The sequence below is a fragment of the Delphinapterus leucas genome, chromosome 18 (genome assembly GCF_059928025.1).
Source record: "Delphinapterus leucas isolate spDelLeu-1000000601 "Yukka" chromosome 18, BTC_Dleu_Yukka2, whole genome shotgun sequence".
NCBI classification, from domain to species: domain Eukaryota; kingdom Metazoa; phylum Chordata; class Mammalia; order Artiodactyla; family Monodontidae; genus Delphinapterus; species Delphinapterus leucas.
This window is the reverse complement of record NC_143146.1, coordinates 46,146,929-46,166,926: the sequence shown is the minus strand read 5'-3', so window position 1 is coordinate 46,166,926 and position 19,998 is coordinate 46,146,929. Positions and strand designations below refer to the sequence as shown.

The following is a 19,998-nucleotide window of genomic DNA, read 5'->3' as shown; positions in this document are numbered from 1 at the left end:
AGTAGTAAAACCATCGATATCTACAGTAAGTATTTAAGGGGTACATAAAACTAAAATATGTGAAATATTATGTCATAACATTGAACGTTGTGAGAGGAATAAAAATTCAGGATGGTTAGAATGAGTCAGAACTTAAGAGATCATCAACTTAAAATAATCATGTATATATATAGGTTGTAATATATAACCCTCATGGTAGCCACAAATCAAATATCTATGAGAAATAGACACATAAAAAAGGAAGGAATCCAAACATAATACTAAAAATAGTCATCAAGTTACAAGGGAAGAGAGCAAAAGAAGGGGAAAAAAAGCAAGAACTACAAAAATAACCCCAGACAATTAACAAAATGGCAATAAATATATACTTATCAATAATTACTTTAAATGTAAATGGACTGAATACTCCAATCAAAAGACATAGAATGACTGAATGTATAAAAACAAAAAACAAACAAACAAAAAACAAGACCCATATATATGCCACCCACAGGATACTTCAGATGTAAAGACACACACTGAAAATGAGGGAATGGTCAAAGGTATTTCATGCAAATGGAAATGAAAAGAAAGCTGGGGTAGCAATACTCATACCAGACTAAATAGACTTTTAAACAAAGACTGACAAAAGACAAAAAGGATGTTACATAATGACAAAGGGATCAGTCCAACAAGAACGTATCACAATTATAAATATGTATGTAGCCAACATAGCATCTGAATAGATAAAGCAAATATTAACAAAATGAAGGGAGAAATTGACAGTAACACAATAATTGTAAGGGACTTTAACACCCCCACTTACATCAATAGACAGGGCATCCAGACAAAGTTAATAAAGAAACACTACCCTTAAACAACACATGAGACAGGATGGGATAAATATATATGTATAAAACGTTTGACCCAAAAGCAGCAGAATACACATTCTCTTCAGTGCACGTGGAACATTTTCCAGGACATATCACATGTTAGGCCACAAAACAAGTCTCAATAAATTTAAGAATCATGTCAAGCATTTTTTCCAACCAATGATATGAGACTACAAATCAACTACAAGAAAAAAAAAAAAAAAACTTCAAAAAATACAACCGTAGATTCTATCCCTGGTCTGGGAGCTAAGATCCCGCCTGCAATGTGGTGCAGCCAAAACAACAACAACAACAAAAAAGAATCGTGGAGGCTGAACAGTATGCTACTGTACAACCAGTGGGTCACTGAAGAAGTCAAAGAGGAAGTTTAAAAATGCCTTGAGACAAATTAAAATGGAAACACAGCAATCCAAAATCTATGGGACACAGCAAAAGCAGTTCTAAGAGGGAAGTTTATAATGATACAAGCATACCTCAGGAAACAAGAAAAAATCTCCAATAAACAACCTAACCTTACATCTAAAGGAACTAGAAAAAGAACAATAAACAAAGCCCAAAGTTAGTAGAAGGAAAGAAATCCTAAAGATCAGAACAGAAATAAGTGAATAAAGAGTAAACAATAGAAAAGGTCAAGGAAACTAAGAGCTGGTTCTTTGAAAAGATAAACAAAATTGATAAACCTTTAGCCAGACTCATCAAGGCAAAAAGGAGATTGCCCAAGTAAATAAAGTCAGAAATGAAAAAGTTACAATTGACACCACAGAAATATAATGGATCATAAGAGATTACTGCAAACAATGATACACCAATAAAATGGACAATCTAGAAGAACTGGTTAAATTCCTAGAAATGTCTAGTCTTCCAAGACTCAATCAGGAATAATAAAAATTTGAACAGACCAATTACCAGTAATGAAATTGAATCAGTAATCAGAAAATGCCTAACAAATAAAAGTCCAGGGCCAGTTGACTTCACAAATGCATACTGCCAAATATTTAAAGAAGATTTAACATCTATCTCAAACTATTCCACAAAATTGTGAAGGAAGGAAAACTTTTGAACTCATTCTGTGAAGCCAGCATTACTCTGATACCAAAACTAGTGAAAGATACCACACACACAAAAATTACAGGTCAATATCTCTGATGACCGTAGATGCAACAGTGAAAAGCTGAAAACGTTTCCTTTAAGATCAGGAGCAAGACAAGGATGCCCACTCTTGCCACTTATATTCAACATAGTATTGCAAGTCCTAGCCACAGCAGTCAGACAAGAAGAGGAAGTAAAAGGAATTCACATTAGAAAGGAAAAAGTAAAACTATCACTGCATGGTACCATGTATAAAATATTCTAAAGGTGTGACCAAAAAACTGTTAGAACTAGTAAATTAACTCAGTAAAGGTGCAGGTACAAAATTAATGTACAGAAACTTGTTGTGCTTCTATACACCAACAACAAACTATCAGAAAGAGAAGTTAATAATTTATTGACCGGAGAAGTATTAATACATCTTTTGCTACCCAAATGTTATTGACCAGAGACATATCAATACGTTTTTAGAGAGTGATACAATTAACATCACCATGCGAAGTTGTTAGCACTTAAAATTGATCAAGGTTTCATTATACAACTTATTTTGCTCTGTTAGGTTTTTGTCCCAATCTTGTATATTATAAATACAAGTTAATTACTGTAAAATTTTCAAAAATGGCACATCGCGAAATTGAGTGAAGAAGAATTTTTTGGTGAATTTTGTGCAGATACTTTCTCTGATTGTCCAAGTGACATATATACTGGTGTCTCAGAAGATGATAGTTCTTCAGAAGATAGTTCTGATTCAGATGATGTGAATATTAGACCAGCAAAAAGACAAAAAACTTAGTGATTGACTCTGATGCGGAAAGTGAAAATGAAACGGTTTTGGAGAATGCTCCTTTGCTTCTACAGAAGAGTGGATTGAAGACAACGTTTCACAGAAATTGCAAGAGTTTACAGGTGTGTCAGGTGTAACTGTTGAATGTAATAACCCTCCAAGTGTTAGTGAAATAACAGAATTAATTTTTGGTAATGACTTTTTCGAGTTGGTTGCTTCTCAAACAAACTTGTGTCACCAACAGAATGAAAAATCATATAAAAAGTATAAGGCTTTAAAATGGACTGATGTAACCCATAGTGACATGAAGAAGTTTCTTGGATTAATAATTTTGATGGGACAAATAAAGTCACACTGGAAAGAATATTGGTTGACTGATCCCTTACTTGAAACACCTATCTTTCCAAAGATTATGATGAGGCAGGGTTTGAACAAATAATGACATTTCTTTACTTTAATGATATCTCAGAAACTCCACTTCCTGCAGACAGAATTTCAAAAATTAAACCTCTTTTGGATTATCTTCTAGCAAAATTTCCATCGACCTATATACCCAGAGAAGAGCTATCACTTGAGAAGGCAATGATAAAGTGGACAGGACGACTCAGATTCAAAACCTATAATCCTGGAAAAGTTACAAAGTATGGAATTTTGGTCAGGATGGTTAGCGAAAGTGAAACTGTATATATATGCAACCTTGAGATACACATGCGTGAAGGAAAGAAACTGCAAGAAACAATATTATCAGTCCTACAACCTTATCTTGGTTCATGGCACCATGTTTATCAAGACAATTGGTATAACAGTGTGTCCACATCTGAAATATTGTTGAAAAATAAAACCAGAGTTTATGGTACTGTAAGAGAGAATCATGGTCTACCAAACTAATTAAAGGAGAAATCTAAAAATCTACAGAGGGGAGAAATGACATTCTTATGGAAGGGAGAAGTGATTCTTCTTATATGGAAAGACAAGAGGCCTAGTCCACATGGTGACAACTATTCATGATGCCTCCATAGCATCTACAGGAAAGGAAGACAGGAGGACTGGCCATCAGATAACTAAGCCCACTTGTATGTTAGAGTATAATAAATATATGAAAGGAGTTGATCGATCTGATCAATATCTTGCAAACTTCAGTATCCTCTGGAAAACACAAAAATGGTATAAGAAAGTGGGTTTCTATTTGAGTAATTGCAGTTTATTTAATGCATTTAAAATGTATTATAGCCTTAATGAACAGAATAAAATGACTTACAAACAATTTTTGTTAGCAGTAGCTAGAGAATAGGTAACTGACCATTCTGGTGAATGTAGTGGTGATCCTGCACCTGGTCCTTCTTGTGGCATTTCTAAAAGAGCCCTCCACAAAGATCCACCTTGTCGACTATCAGGTAAAATAAAAGAACATATTCTAGAGGAAATAATAGCCACAGGACTAAAAAAAAAAAAAAATGCTGCCAGAAAGTGTAGAGTCTGCTCTTCCAGGGGAAAGCACAGTGAAACATAGTATATATATATATATATGTATTTTTTTTTTTTTTTTTTTTTTTTTTTTTGCGGTACACGGGCCTCTCACTGTTGTGGCGTCTCCTGTTGCGGAACACAGGCTCCGGACGCACAGACTCAGCGGCCATGGCTCACGGGCCTAGCCACTCCGCAGCATGTGGGATCTTCCCGGACTGGGGCACGAACCCGTGTCCCCTGCATCAGCAGGCGGACTCTCAACCACTGCGCCACCAGGGAAGCCTCCATAGTATATTTGTAATAGATGTTCTGTTCCCCTGCATAGAGATGCCTGCTATTCTGCCTGTCACACTCTATATTAGAATGCTGTAGTAAGACATGTTCAAAGTATCAAATAAATGCATTAAGTGCAAAAAAGTTGTTGATATTTACTCAAACGCGGGTGTTTCAATATTCACTTATATAACAAATTGCCAGCCACAGGCATTAGTTTCTACAGAAATCCCCTGGTCAGTAATGTGTTAAGAAAACAATCCCACGTGTATTTGCATCAAGAAGGATGAAATGCCTAGGAATAAAGACCTGTACTTGGAAAATTACAAGGCATTGATGAAAAAAATTGAAGATGACACAAACAAATGGAAAGATATATCATGCTCATGGATTGGAAGAATTAATATTGTTAAAACGACGGTACTCTCCAAAGCAGTTCAGAGTCAGTGTATTCCCTTTCAAAATACCAATGGCCTTTTATTTTTTTTAACAAAAATGGAGCAAATAATTCTAAAGTTTGTATGGAAACAGAAAAGACGCCGAATAGCCAAATCAATCTTGAGAATGAAGAACAAAGCTGGAGGTATCACATGCCCTGATTGGAAACTATACTTCAAAGTTACAGTCATTGAAACAGTATGGTACTGGCACAAAACAAGACATATAGGTCAATGGAACAGAATAAAGGAGCCCGGAAATGAACCCACACTTATATGGTCAATTAATCTATGGCAAAGGATGCAAGAATATACAATGGAGGAAAAAAACTGCCTCTTTAATAAATGGTTTTGGGAAAACTGAACTGCTACATGCAGAAGACTCAAACTGGACTACTTTCTCATAACATATATGAAAATAAACTCAAAATGGATTAAAGACATAAATATAAGACTTGAAACCATAAAACTCCTAGAAGAAAACATAGGCATTATGCTCTTTGACATTGGTCTTAGCAATTTTTTTTCAGACCAGTCTTCTCAGGCAAGGGAAACAAAAGCAGAAATCAACAAATGGGACTGCATCAAACTGGCTTTTGCAGAGCGAAGGAAACTCTCAACAAAACACATAGCTAGCCTACTAAATGGGAGAATGTATTTGCAAACATATCCAAAACATACAAAGAATTCATACAACTCAATGTCAAAAAAAAAACCTGATTATAAAACGAGCAGAGGATCTGAATAGACATGTTTCCAAGGAAGACATCAAGTGGTCAACAGATACATGAAAAGATGCTGAACATCATTAATTATCAGGAAATTGGAAATCAAAATCACAATGAGATATCACCTTACATCTGTCAGAATGACTATTATCAAAGACAGTAATTAAGTGTTGCTGGGAATATGGAGAAAAGTGTACCTTCATCCACTGTTGTTGGGAATGTAAATTGGTATAGCTACTATGGAAAAAAATATGGAGGCTCCTCAAAAAATTAAAAACAGAACTATCATACAATCCAGCAATTCCACTTTTGGGTATTTTTCTGAAGAATAAAAAACACTAATTCAAAAAGATATATGCACTCATATGTTCACTGCAGCATTATTTACAGTATCCAAGATATGGAAGGATCCTAAGTGTCCATCAATAGATGAGTGGATAAAGAAGATGTGATTTATAGAATCAACAGAATATTACTCAGCCATAAAAAAAAATAGTCTTGCCATTTGTGATACCATGGATGGACCCAGTTGGTATTATGCTAAGTGAAATAAGTCAGAGAAAGACAAATACCATATGTTTTCACTTATATGTGGAATCTAGAAAATAAAACAAACAACACAAGAGAGAAACAGACTAATAGATACAGAGGAGAAGCTGGTGGTCACCAGAGGAGAAGCGTATGGGGGTTTGGGCAAAATGGGTGAAGTGGATTGGTAGGTACAAACTTCCAGTTACAAAATAAATGAGTGATGCAGATGAAATATACAGCATGGGGAATACAGTCAATAACACTGTAATAACTTTGGTGACAGATGGCAACTAGACTTTATCTTGATCATTTTGTAATGTGTAGAAATATTGAATCACTGCATTGTGCACCTGGAACCAACATAGTGTTGTAAGTGAATTATACTTCAATTAAAAACATAAAGAACTCATAAAGTCAGCTAAAAAGAAAACCAACCTCAGTAAAAACTGGGCAGGGGAGCTGAATAGACACTTTTCCAAAGAAGACATTCATGTGGCCAACAGACACATGAAAAATTACTCAACATCACTAATCCACATTTCCCACTTCTGGGTCATCCGAAGAGTATGAAAGCAGTAATTTGAAAAAATATATGTACACCTCTGTTCATCATGGCATTATTCACCATATGCAAGATAGGGAAACAGCAGAAGTGTCCATCAGGGGGTGGATGAATGGATAGAGAAGATGCAGTATGTATGTACAATGTAATACTACTTAGCCATTGAAAGGATGAAATCTTGCCATTTCTGAGAATATGTGTGAACCTTGAGGGTATTATGTTAAGTGAACTATATCAGATGGAGAAAGACAAATATTGTATAGATCTCATTTCAATGTGGAATATACAACAAACAAACAAAACCCCCCAAATAAATAAGCAAACCAAACCAAAGAAAAGCAAGCATGTAGATGTAGAGAACAGATTTGTATTTACCAGGGAGGAAGGAACAGGTGGGATCAAGTTTATGGTGAAGGAAGGAGACTAAATTTTTGGTGGTGAGCATGCTGTTAGGGTATACAGAAATAGAAATACAATGTATGCATGAAACGTATTATGTTATAAATCAATGTTACCTCAGTTTTTTAAAATTGAGATTTTATTAATCTAACATTTTCTAATTTATTGTATATATTTCAGATATTATAAAACAATGCTTTATTGCTCTTTTAAAATTAAAAGTCATACCAAGGCTTCTTTATGATTAGAATAATGAAGATACAACTATTACATGGTCACATGTTGTTTCTAGACAGTGCACACACATGAGAATGAATACATTGATATATAAAATCATGAGTTTATCCTGAAAGTTCTATTTCTAGATACCATTTTGAACATTGAACATCCGCCAGTTTTGGTTTCCACAGAGGTCCTCAGACCAGTCCCTCTCAGATATTGAGGGACAAGCAGCTATTGAACAGTATGAGATTGGGAAATCTATGTTTGAAATAGAAGTTGGCCATGATCTGTTCTTAAGGGAAAAGATGTATTGCAGAAACTTTTACGTATATGAGTCTATTTTTATAAACAAGTATTTCCTTCTAAAATCCACCCCAATTTATGTGTATGTGTATTACAAGGATATTGTTATAATGTTGTTAATAACATTGTTAATAATGTTTATGTTTTGGAAGAATTGGGGAGGGGCCACTTTCACTTTTTATTATACCTCTGAAAAGTTGTATTTTTATTATTTTTTTGTGTGTGTGTGGTACGCGGTCCTCTCAGTGCTAGTGGCCTCTCCCGTTGCGGAGCACAGGCTCCGGACGCGCAGGCCCAGCGGCCATGGCTCACAGGCCCAGCTGCTCTGGGGCATGTGGGATCCTCCCGGACCGGGGCACAAACCCGTGTCCCCTGCATCGGCAGGTGGACTCCCAACCACTGTGCCACCAGGGAAGCCCTATTGTTATTATTTATAGGCTTAAACTGATCAAGTTCACTGAACTTGATCATTCAGGGAGAGTTAATGAATCAGGGCATTTTAAATTGAATAGAGGACTTTTTTTAGATTCTAATTTAAAGGATGGCTTTTCAAAAAATAGGTTTTTATTTAATTGAATGAGCACTTTCAAATTACTTAAATTCATACTAGGTGTATCAGTTTCCTGTGGATGCTGTACCAAATTACCACAAACAGAGTGGTTAAAACAATAGAAATGTACTCACTTACAGTTCTGGAGTCTAGAAGTCTGAAATAAAGGTGTGTGCAGAGGGTCTAGGGGAAAATCAGTTGCTTGCCGCTTACAGCTTTCTGGTGGTTGCTGGCATTCCTTGGCTTGAGACCTCATCACTCCAGTTTCTGTGTCCATCTGTGTCTCTCTCTTCTGTGTGTTATGTCTCAAAATTCCCTCTGCTGTTCTCTTATAAGGACACTTGTCATTGCATTTAGGGCCCACCTGGCTAATCGTCTCAAGATCTTTAACTTAATTACATCTGTTAAGATCATTTTTCCAAATAAAGTAACATTCAGTGGTCCCAGAGATTAGGATATGAGCATATCATTTGGCGTACCACCATTCAGTCCACTGCAAAGAGATGGGTATACATTTAAATTATGTTTTCTAAGCTGGAAAAAGAAAACTTTTAATGGTTTTGCAGCATTTCAATTTCAAAAATTTAATCAACACCAAGCATTTTATATTTTAAGATGCATTTTAAAGAAATGAAAATTAGAATTATTCATATTTATTGACTAAGATATATGTATGAGGGACTATTTCACTCTTTTGCAAAAAAATCATTTATATTTACTTAATTAGCTTAGTAGCATATTTAAGTGACTGCCATTTTTTATTTTAGGCATTCTATTTTCATTTCATTTTAATTTTTGGAGAATTGTTATGCTATTAAACAGTAAGCTATATGATGACATGCAATAGAAACATAGGTATTTGTCATAATTGCCTATGATAATTAAGTAGTAGGTTTTCATTTTTAAAGTTTTGAATAAATGGTATTAGTTTAAATAAATTATGAGTGTAAATTATTAGATGTCTAATTTTAAAACAGATATTAAAATTGTAATTTTAATACAATATAATTCTGTGCTATAGAATATTAAACTTATTACTTACCAGTTGTTTCTTGACATCATTATTTAAAATTTTGACATAAATGGCAGATTGAGCAAAAATGATGGCAGTATATTTTGCACTGAAAATTCTCTTTGAGGCAGAAATATTTGCACAGTCTCATGGAATAAGTTTGTTTCTTATTGTTAAAAACTATGTCTATTCATCCAATATGTAAAATTGGAAAAAATTGAATAATAAAAATCTTTTCATCTTGCTGACACCTTCCTTCATTTCTTAGTGAGCTCCATATGAAGAGCATGTTGGAAATATGTAGTTTAGGCTTTCTAATAAGGAAGGTTACACACTTTTGACTATTAGCTGTAGCCTTCAAGTAAATTCCCTTTATTGGTTGGCAGATTTCATTCTTTTCCTCCCTTCATTTTTTTCTTTCTTTCTTTTTTTCTTTTTTAAATATAAGCTTTTCCCCATCAAAAGTGGAATCATACTTCATGTGTTACTTTTTTTTTATTAGTTACCTATTTTATATATATTAGTGTATATATGTCAATCCCAATCTCCCAATTTATCCCACCACCCTCCTCCCTTCTAATAACCCAGAAGAATTTTTTTTTGAACTATAGTAGATTCAATTACTGTATTAGTTTCAGAGAAGGCATTTTTAAGGATCATTGTGTTTTGGAAATACTTTCCAGAATAGACACAAAGAGTACAGCGTTTAAGAAGGAAGAAAACTAGTTTTTATTTACATCTAACTTCATATGAGGCATATGCCAGGTATTTCATTTACTCTTAGAACAGCTCTTAAAGATTAGCATTTTTTTAGAACAACTCTGTAGTTTTTTTTTTTTTTAAGTAGGGGAGGAAACAGGCACAGAAAGATCGAATAAATTGCTTTGTATCCCACATTTATTAAATGCTGAGACTGAGATTTGCATCTAGTTCCGTCTCACTAAAAAGTACAGATCAGATGACAGTCTCTCCAAGCTATTCATAAAATGCCTTCTAATATTTGTTATCATATCTTACATTTTAAAGTAACAACTCTCATGTAAACCTAACTAAGTACATGGTCTGGGGTTAATCCTGGGAGGCCTTTGGCCTGGCCTCTACAGGCCCTGATTCTGTATTGCAGTAGTCAGTGCACAGGCATTAGGCTTAAAGTGAGTCTTTCCACCTGATGTATGGTTTTATAGCTGTCACCTTTGTGCTGAAGTAGAGATGACAGAAATGTCAAATCACATATTTAAAATATGACTTATTAAAAACTAACTTCAGCTCTGCTTCAGAATTTAAGTATGAAAATGTTGAATTAGAGGAAGGACGTAAATTAATGAAAGTAAAAATATCCAGGCCTTCATTTATACTTTAAAAATATTGTGAGGGTTTGGTTTACAAAAATGAATAATAACATAGTTAGGCTCCCATTGCCACTAATCCTTGTAGTATATCAATTATGGAATTTCAAAGGAATTTTTACCTGCTCAGATGTTAATTACTTAATACCACATAAACATTCCAGGACTAGTGTCTTCATGGGTTGGATTATGTATAGGGAAAATATTGCTGAAAAAGGATCAAAAAATAGAAGTTTGTGATTTGTTGTCACCTGTCTTCCTATAGTTATCTTAAAATTGTCATAATTATTTGTTTTGATGTCAGAGAAAAACAACTATTGAAATAATGTTGAAAATACTCTTTGTAACTATTCCACAGCAAAAAAGCATTAATCTCTAGTAATTTATGTGTACTTTTTATAAGTTTCTATTTCCAAAGGATGAACATAGGAGAGAATAAGAGAGAAAATTGTCTATTGATACGCTTCAATTTTTTTTCCATGTGAGATATCTCAAGTGTCTGCTAAATGAGTTTCTTTTTTAAACCCTGAGTGATCTTTATAGCAAACACAAATTCTAAAATTATAACAGTCTATTTTATTTTTAATATATCTACTAGCCACCAAAAAAACCCAATAAATGTTGGAAACCCTTATTTGAAAGCCAGTTTAGTACATCTTTGGAGTCTTAGCTTCCAGTAATGGGCTGATGATATTATGCTTGTGAAGCAAGGTTGTCATCTAGTGGTGTTTTCAAGTAGTACATTCTTCAGAATTAGCTCTCTAATACATCTTTAGCATTTTAAAGGAAATGCTTAACAAAAACAAATCTAGGTTTCAAATTTTCAGAATTTAAACACTTTAAAATATTTTACATTATATATGACTTTACAAAGGATTATCCCTAGAACCTTTTCTGATGTCCATATCTTAATCTTTAATATTGGGCCCCCAGATTTTTGTCTGGCCACTGAAATGTTGAAGTTTGAGTAATACGGATGTTAATCATGATGTATCAAGGCATTTCATAATGCTTCACGTCTCTACTGAAGTTACTTGCTTAGAAAAAAGATCCTTATATAGTACTAAGCAGATTTTTTTTTTACTTTTTGCATATTTATCCTTTCCATTTTTGTGCAGGTTAATTTTTTGAAACATTTGCACATAAAATGTTAAGGTTTTAAGGTCTTTGCTTTTGGTGTTTTTATTTTTGTAATATAAAAATTTGGAAAGTTAGCAGAGAAGAAATTAGAATAGATATTCCCATGTGTAGAAAAAATTTAATATCATATTAACTAAATGGTGGAAGTAATATACATTTGTGCATGCAAAGAAATCATAAAAACTAAAAACTGAAAAAGGTGCATTTTTAAAGATAGTTTATATTTGAATAAAATAAATCTTATATAGAAAATAGTTCACTCACTAAGATGAACACTAATTACTTGTTACTTAGAGGTCCTTTATATAATACATATCTTTATTTGATCCATTCATACATAAACCATAGAGAAAATTAAATTTTAAGCTAGTGTTGACTCAGGTCCTTATTGTATTGTATTGTAATGAATAAAGATTGTGGTATTCATTTTGGCATAGTAGGTGGCCACTTAACCTAAAGAAGGGAAGAAAATGGTAGTGATAGAAGTGGTACTTTTTTTTAGGGAAATGAAATAAAAGACCTCTTTTTTCCTTTTTTGCCATTTGGGTCATAGGACTCCCCCCTTCTGAATTACTTTTAATAGAATTCTGATCCTCCTGTTTGCTGTGCTTAATACCATAAATTCATTCAACTTAATGTGATGTACCAAGTTATATTCTGGTTGGTGACTCCCCCCGCCTCACGCCCCCTCACCAATGTATTTATAAATTGTATTAAGTATATTCATTTAGTCTGTACCAGGTTATTTGAAGCAAATTTTGTGCCCCAGTTTTTTAAAAAAATATGTATTTATTTGGCTGCATCAGGTCTTAGCTGAGGCACGTGGGATCTTTGTTGCCGTGTACAGGATCTTTAGTTGCGGCATGTGAGATCTAGTTCCCTGATCAGGGATCAAACCCGGGCCCCCTGCTTTGGGAGCATGGAGTCTTAACCACTGGACCACCAGGGAAGTCCCTGAGCCCAAATTTTTATTAGCCTTGTTACCTTAACTAATCTTATTACTCTGTGGTTCATAAATAGGAGTTCATAAGCCATTTTCCTTTATCCTAAAGGAGGGAATTAGCAAGTTATTATTTCAGTGTTTTTGACTGGGTACAGCAAAAGCCTATAAGAAGCCTATAGCAAAAACCAAAATTTTCAGCAGGCATGTTACAGACCACTTACACTGTGGGGCTGGAAACAGGATATGCAGAGTGAATAGAGAGACCTTTGTTTGGGTAGTTTTTAAAAATTATTTTTTTAATGTCCTGGGAATTTTCAGTAGGTTGGCAATGTTCATATTTGCTAAGATGAAAGATACCTTTTAATATAAGTGATTTTAAAAATTACCTGTCATGTTTTATTCTCTCCTGTCCCTCTATTGGCTTGAGTAATTGGGAGTTAGTTATTATTTTCTTTGTAGCTAAGTAGGGATTCATTTATAAAATTCCCATTTTGGTATTTGGATAACCTATGTGGGCTAGTAATCCCAATGTACCAGCAAATAATCATGTATAGATCAGAGACCACAAAAACCACATGAGGCCATGTGATTTGGGTTTTCTTCAGAGACAGTTAAGACCATCCTGTAGCAGTCATTGTCCAGATATGTCCTTTATTTTTGATTGAGTCCCTATCCATTTGGGAAGAATGTTTTCACTCTTGATTTTCTTATTGGCATTTTAAAGAATTTTCATGTGTCATCAGCCTAATTTGTATGCGTGATAATAGATTCTGTTTTTGATTATCTTAGGAATTCATGTCTCAGTTCAGACTTGAATGGGTATTCATTGCTTGGACGGGTACAGGTAGGTGGAGGGGAAGAAAACTTCAGTGTGCTTTTTTAGTATTTCTGGCCAATTAGAACATTTTTCCCCCTAAAAAATATATGTAGTCTGGAAATCTAGGTAAGGATGAGTTATCATATGTGCAGTTTGAAGATAATTTAGGCCAAAGTAAATGATTTGATGACAGATCCGGTAAGAACACTATTTACATGCATAAATATGTTTATTGCTGTCCAGGGGTCATACAAAGTGACCTAAAAGACAGTTCTTTTCCTCTTTTGCTTGAAAAGGATGTCAGCCATGGATATTATATCATTTGAGAGACACTTAGGGCACAACCCTGCATGTCAAAGACAAGTTGAAAGTGTATAAGAGCAAACAAACAGATAACTGAAATAAACCAATACGATTAATACGTACAAAGTGTGTGTGCCACATGCAGACTGAAGCCTGTTTTGTTTGGCTTGTACATTGCTTTGCAAAAAACTAAAAGCTAAAAATGAGAAGATCTGACAATGGCTGCTTAACCTATCCTCATACAGATAGTCACTGGAGCTGCCCCTTTTAGACGGGCATGTACCCTTCAGTTTGTTGCTGACCTCCTCATTATGTGTACATCATAGTCAGTAGTTAAGTTAGACTCAAGGATTTTACCTACTTCCAGAGGAATGGTTCAAAGGAAAATTGGCACTCTTTTCCCTTGCAGTTAGGAATCCACTTACTGGTAATGGTGATCCACTATCTGGATCTAACAAGTGATATTGAAACAATAGTATTTGTTACTTTCACAGTTTTCTGTCAGTTGAGATTCTTGAACTGTAGTTTGGGAATGTCTGTTTTATATGCCCAAGTAACTTTAGAACATGAGGTAAAGATGGTTTTAGCAGTGAGACCCTTCTTATTAAATATATTTTCATTATTTGTAATAGGAAACCACCTCTCCCCCAAATTGGTGGATAGTATTTAATTTTAAAGCTTTTACTTCTTAAGTAAGAAGAGTTGCTCAGGACTAAAATTAAATGACTCTGAGAAAGTCAGAATTTTAACATTTATTTATGAAAATAAGAAGCACTTTCCAAAACCTTTTAAAAAAATTTGAGTGTTTATTAAACTGTGATTTAAAATGGAATTGTTTGAAGGTAAAATTAAGGAGAAATATTAGTCTATTCTGTGAGTATCATGTAGAAATTTAGCCCTTTAGTGCCTTGCTTGTCAATAAAATGTATTCCGATGTATTTTTAGTTCAGAATAGTAATGAGTGGTTTTATAATGTTACTGTTCTCAAATCTCCACCAGAGGAGAAAAAAAGTATGTGCTTTGGGGGCTGTTGTAGTCAACAAGAGCTCTCTGGGGTTTGTTTCTTCTTTAAGGCCCATGCCCTTGGGTTTGCATGCTCAAAGACGGCACATGGGAACTGATTATGACTCACTTCCCTTGAGGTCCATCGTGCAGTTGTGCACAGGGATCAGATCTGACACGCCTGTGCCAATTTTCAATTCCTTTTTTTCCCAGTGACCACATTAAGGCTGGTGAATTGTGTGTTGTTTTGTTCTTTCAGTTGCTGTGTTCCTGTAGTGCATCTTGAAGCTGATCTGGACATAATACCTTAGTTTTATCACATTTTTTATTCATTGATGATATTGGAGTCTTAAATGTTTACAGAAACAGAAAGATTAATTTGTAAATCTCAAGTTACAGTTAATTTAGATTTAGTCCTGTGAAAATGGTCCAGTATTGACAGAAGGATCACCAAGATGTTACTGGGGAGACCTGTGAATGGGTCTCCTGTTTCTTGATAATTACAAAGTAAAACTGTGAGGCTCAAGTCCTTTGATTTTTTTTTTTTTTTTTAACGTGAAGGGTGAGGAAGGGAGACTTGTAAAACTTGGAAATTGAGACTGAGCCATATTTTATAATTTGGAAGCCTTCTCCAGGCATCGTTTGGAAGAAATCACATGATATTTGATTTATACATGGATGAAGTCAAATTTACACCCCCTTATCTCTTCTGCCTTCAGAATTTTTGTTAGATAGATGTTTCCTTTTTATATTTTGCAGGATAGGTATTTTTATTGTTGTAACAATTTTTGAATCTCTTAATCGTAGTTAATATTAGTTCCCTGATCTTTTACTATGAAACTAGGCCTATTCTTATTTAATATACTTTGGAGACACTGATTGAATTTACCTAGTTGTGCTTTTTTGTGTGTGTTGGTAAAGTATCTACTTGATTAAAAAATTGATTTGTATAGATGTTGACTTTTGTTTATGAGAAAAAAATCATATTCCTGATATTAGCATTAGTTGTTGATAAATAAAAATAGTGTGTTGTAATGAAAAGACTGCTAAACTGGGAATCAGGAGGCATTTTTGTTTTAACTTTTCATAGCTTAAGTTTGTATTTTGGGGCAAGTTTAGGTTAACATCTTTGGGCGTTCTTCATCTGTAAAATTGAAGAGTTAAACTTTGATTATGTTTTAAGATCATTTCCAGTTCATGTGACATCCTATATAATCTTTTAATTCTAAAGAGTTGCCTTTCTAGAAACAAAAGTATTTTATTAGTCATTGCATATTATTTCCCCACTGTAGGAATTTTGAAAGTTGTGTTTTTGTAATTACTCAGTCAACATTTAATATAGCACCCATATTCCTCTATGCACTGTTGCTTCCTACAGTAAATAAAATTTGTCGCAACCTATACTGACTTCTCATCTCTTCCCCATTTTCCAGCCATAACGTTCCAAGTTATTACCTCTAGAATGTGCTTTATACTTTTTTACTTCCATGTTGTTGGTCATACTATTCCCTTTCTGTGCACTCTTTTCCATTCCGCAGCCAATTTGAGCCCCCATAACATTTTGTTTATAGTTATTTTGGCATTGTATGATAGCTTTTTACATGTTGTGTTATTCTTTATGTGAGACTGTAAGCTTGAAGAAAGATACTTATTTTTCATCATTTTACTGATCTTATTACTGGTTCACATAGTGCTTTTCACATAAACGGGGAGTTAATTAATATTTGTAGAACTGAGTTTGTAAGATGGTTAGTGCCGGATACAGTCAATGGCTATGAATGTTGAAAAATTATCAGGGTAATAAGGAAATGAACTTAGCCATTCTGAATTAAAGCAGTGTTTTAGCCATCTATGCTGACTGCAAACATTGTATTCCATGGTCACTCATGTACTATTTATTCCTGCCTCCCATCCATTCATTCTTACTGACTCATCTACATACTTTACACTTCTATTTTTCTCTGTAGCCCATTTAACTCCTTGCCTTCATTCATCATTGTAGTTTAGCACTGCCATGGTCTTCAACTTTTAATAGTATCTAACTTCTTTTAACACATTCTTGCTTTGATTTATATACACATTCCTTTCTTTTACCTCCTTGATCTTATGCATAGGTTTATCAGCTTTAATTTTCTATTGCTTTTTGTACTCTCCTATTCACATTTCTTTTCACTTGCCCTTTTGCTTTTGAGAAATCGTTCATCCTATGTTTCTTAAAGGTATATGCTCTTTGGTTGCTGTCTTCAGGTAAAGTTTACATTGACAAGTGTCTTAGAATCAGCCTAAGGTTGGGGGTTGATGGTGGAATAGCTGGCCATCAGGAAGAGCTGGAGTTAGCTCTGTCAGACTAGCACTCCTGTATCTTTTTTTTTTTTCATCTTTATTAGATTATAATTGCTTTCCAGTGTTGTGTTAGTTTCTCTTGTACAACAAAGTGAGTCAGCTATATGTATGCCTATATCCCCTCCCTCTTGGGCCTCCCTCCCACCGTCCCCATCCCACCCCTCTAGGTCATCACAAAATACCGAGCTGACCTCCCTTTGCTATACAGCAGCTTCCCACTAGCTATCTGTTTTACACATGGTAGTGTATATATGTCCGTGTTGCTCTCTGAGTTCATCTCACCCTCCCCTTACCCACCTGTGTCCACAAGTCCGTTCTCTAAGACTGTGTCTCTGTTCCTGCCCCGCCACTAGGTTCATCAGTACCATTTTTCTAGATTCCATATATATGCGTTAATGTACGGTATTTGCTTTTTTCTTTCTGACTTCCTTCACTCTGTATGACAGACTCTAGGTCCATCCACATCACTACAGATGACTCAATTTCATTCCTTTTTGTGGCTGAGTAATATTCCATTGTATATATATGTACCACATCTTTTTCATCCATTCATCTGTCTATGGACATTTAGGTTGCTTCCGTGTTCTGGCTAATGTAAGTAGTACTGCAAGGAACATTGGGGTACATGTATCTTTTTGAATTATGGTTTTCTCAGGGTATATGCCCAGTAGTGGGATCGTTTTAGTGGGAGAATGTCTACAGTGGCAATGCTAGCATCAGACCTTTGGTTAAAGGAGTATCTGTTACTGATTACCAAAGATGCTGAATGTTAATGGGCATTTTTACAGGTGGACTTTTGGGGGGATGATATCTGAATTGTAGAATTTATCAAAGAATTTCAAAATGACTGTATTGGGTGTGGGTGAATTGGTAGAGATGATTTTTCCCCCCTTTGGATTCAATAATCTTTTTACTCTTGAATTAATTATTGTCTGCTACAGATGTATGGTTGGTTTGGACTGAATAAAAAATAACAAAGGGCAATAAGACAGTGAGTAAAAAAAACTGAAAAGGGACAGGAAAAGTGAAAGATGTAAGGTAAAAAGTTGCCTATCTTTGTGCTATTTGGAGTCAGTAGTATTTATTGAAAGATTCTTGGGAACATTATGTTAGAGAAAGAGGACTTGAGAAGATAATGTGAGAAAGGAGCCCAGAAGAAAGTTTGTTGGACTATATTTAAATCTATGTTGTTTTTGGTTCTATTTTTATAGCACATCTCAATCTCTTAAGAGTTTACTGTATTACTAAATATTTAAATTGGATATTGTATTTGTATAATAGTAAAGAGGAGCTCATTCATTCCTTAAGAAGTATATTGATGGTTAAATAGCTTTTCTCAGAAAACATATGGATACTTTTATTAACACAGTATCCCTTTAAAGATATAAAAGAGGAAAAATACGCATTGTCTATCCTGTTCTATCAGATAGTAAATAAACAGGGAGTATCCAGGACGCTTTTTGCCTCGTATTTGTAGTGGAAGTATTTTATAGTAGAGAACAATATTGCATGTAGACTTAAGAAAATAATTTTGGTTAATTTTGATTTTAGAAGATATTAAGCCATTTATTTTATTTTAACAGGTATCTTTCAGATGAAGGCATTGAAGCATGCACAAGTTCTCCTGACAAAATCAATATAAATGACATCATCCTGATTGCTCTCAATGTAAGTTTTATTTATTAACTTATAAATGTTTTAAATCTGGAAGCTATATTTATGAAAAATATCTCATAGAATAAACTGGATTTTATGATGAGAAAAAATCATAAATCATCTTGCATTTTTATTGTCCATTTTAAGTGGCAGGGATGTTTGTTGAATTTGGTAATCTCATATAAGCCAATTATTAGAAATATATATTTCTTTAACATCTATTACTCAGAATTCAATGAAAAAGGGAAAAATGCAATTAAAACTCTTTTTTTTCACCCTGTGATCAGTTACAGAATTTCATTACATTTACAGTAGCTATGTAATAGCAGTAAAAACTGATCATATTCATGAAAACAAATTGACATTTAATTTACATAGAAACTCTAGCTAGGTTATAGCTTCTTGACAGTTGTATTTTCTCTTTCAAAGTAACTTTTCCTGTTGATAAAAGTAGTATATATGGTACCATACGACTACTTCAGAAAATATAGAAAAGTAAGATAATAAAACCAAATAATTACCATTAATGTTTTGGTGTATATTTCTTTCCAAGCTCTTTCCCTCTACCCATTTGTATAGTTGTATCTTTTCTATAATTGGGATTGACTTTTGGATTTTTTTGAAGAGTTATAAAAATTGTTTGAAGTACAGATGTAAGTAAATTAATATTCTTTTTTCAATCTTGCAGTTACCCTATGGGAGTTTGTTTTGTATCACCTTTGCAGTCATAGCCTATTAATCAACTTCATATACGATGATACATAATCACTGAAATTCAGAAGAGAATTACTGTCTGATAAATCCATTATGTCACTGCAAAGTAGGTTTAGCATAAAGCAGAAAGGGTGACAACTGATAAGAACATGTGAAGTATAAATAAATTTATAACTGTATAACTTTTCAAATTACTTAAATTTATATTTACATAATTAAACTTGGGTTTAAACATAAAATTTATATTTTGAAACCCGTGATATTTTTAGTTGCTTTGAAATTTTATTCAATAAGACCAACAGGTTATCTGTGACTACAAATGGAAATATTTGCTAGACACTTTAACTTTCCTTGATTTGCACCCAAATTAGTGAATTTTATTTTCAAAAAATGGTATAAAGAACCCTAGTTTCGGGTTTCCCTGGTGGCGCAGTGGTTGAGAGTCCGCCTGCCGATGCAGGGGACACGGGTTCGTGCCCTGGTCCGGGAAGATCCCACATGCCGT

The 19,998-nt window shown here is 34.1% G+C and overlaps 1 protein-coding gene across 2 annotated transcripts in view; it reads left to right on the top strand.

Moving 5' to 3' along the window:
- The window catches only part of TDRD3 (tudor domain containing 3), a 201,424-nt gene that overhangs the window by 65,698 nt on the left and 115,728 nt on the right, over positions 1-19,998 (top strand). For both annotated transcript variants that reach the window (XM_089899470.1, XM_022561168.3), the window contains one exon: positions 18,707-18,791. In XM_089899470.1, the coding sequence (XP_089755596.1) occupies positions 18,707-18,791 (85 nt within the window). The remainder of the gene's footprint in view (positions 1-18,706; positions 18,792-19,998) is intronic.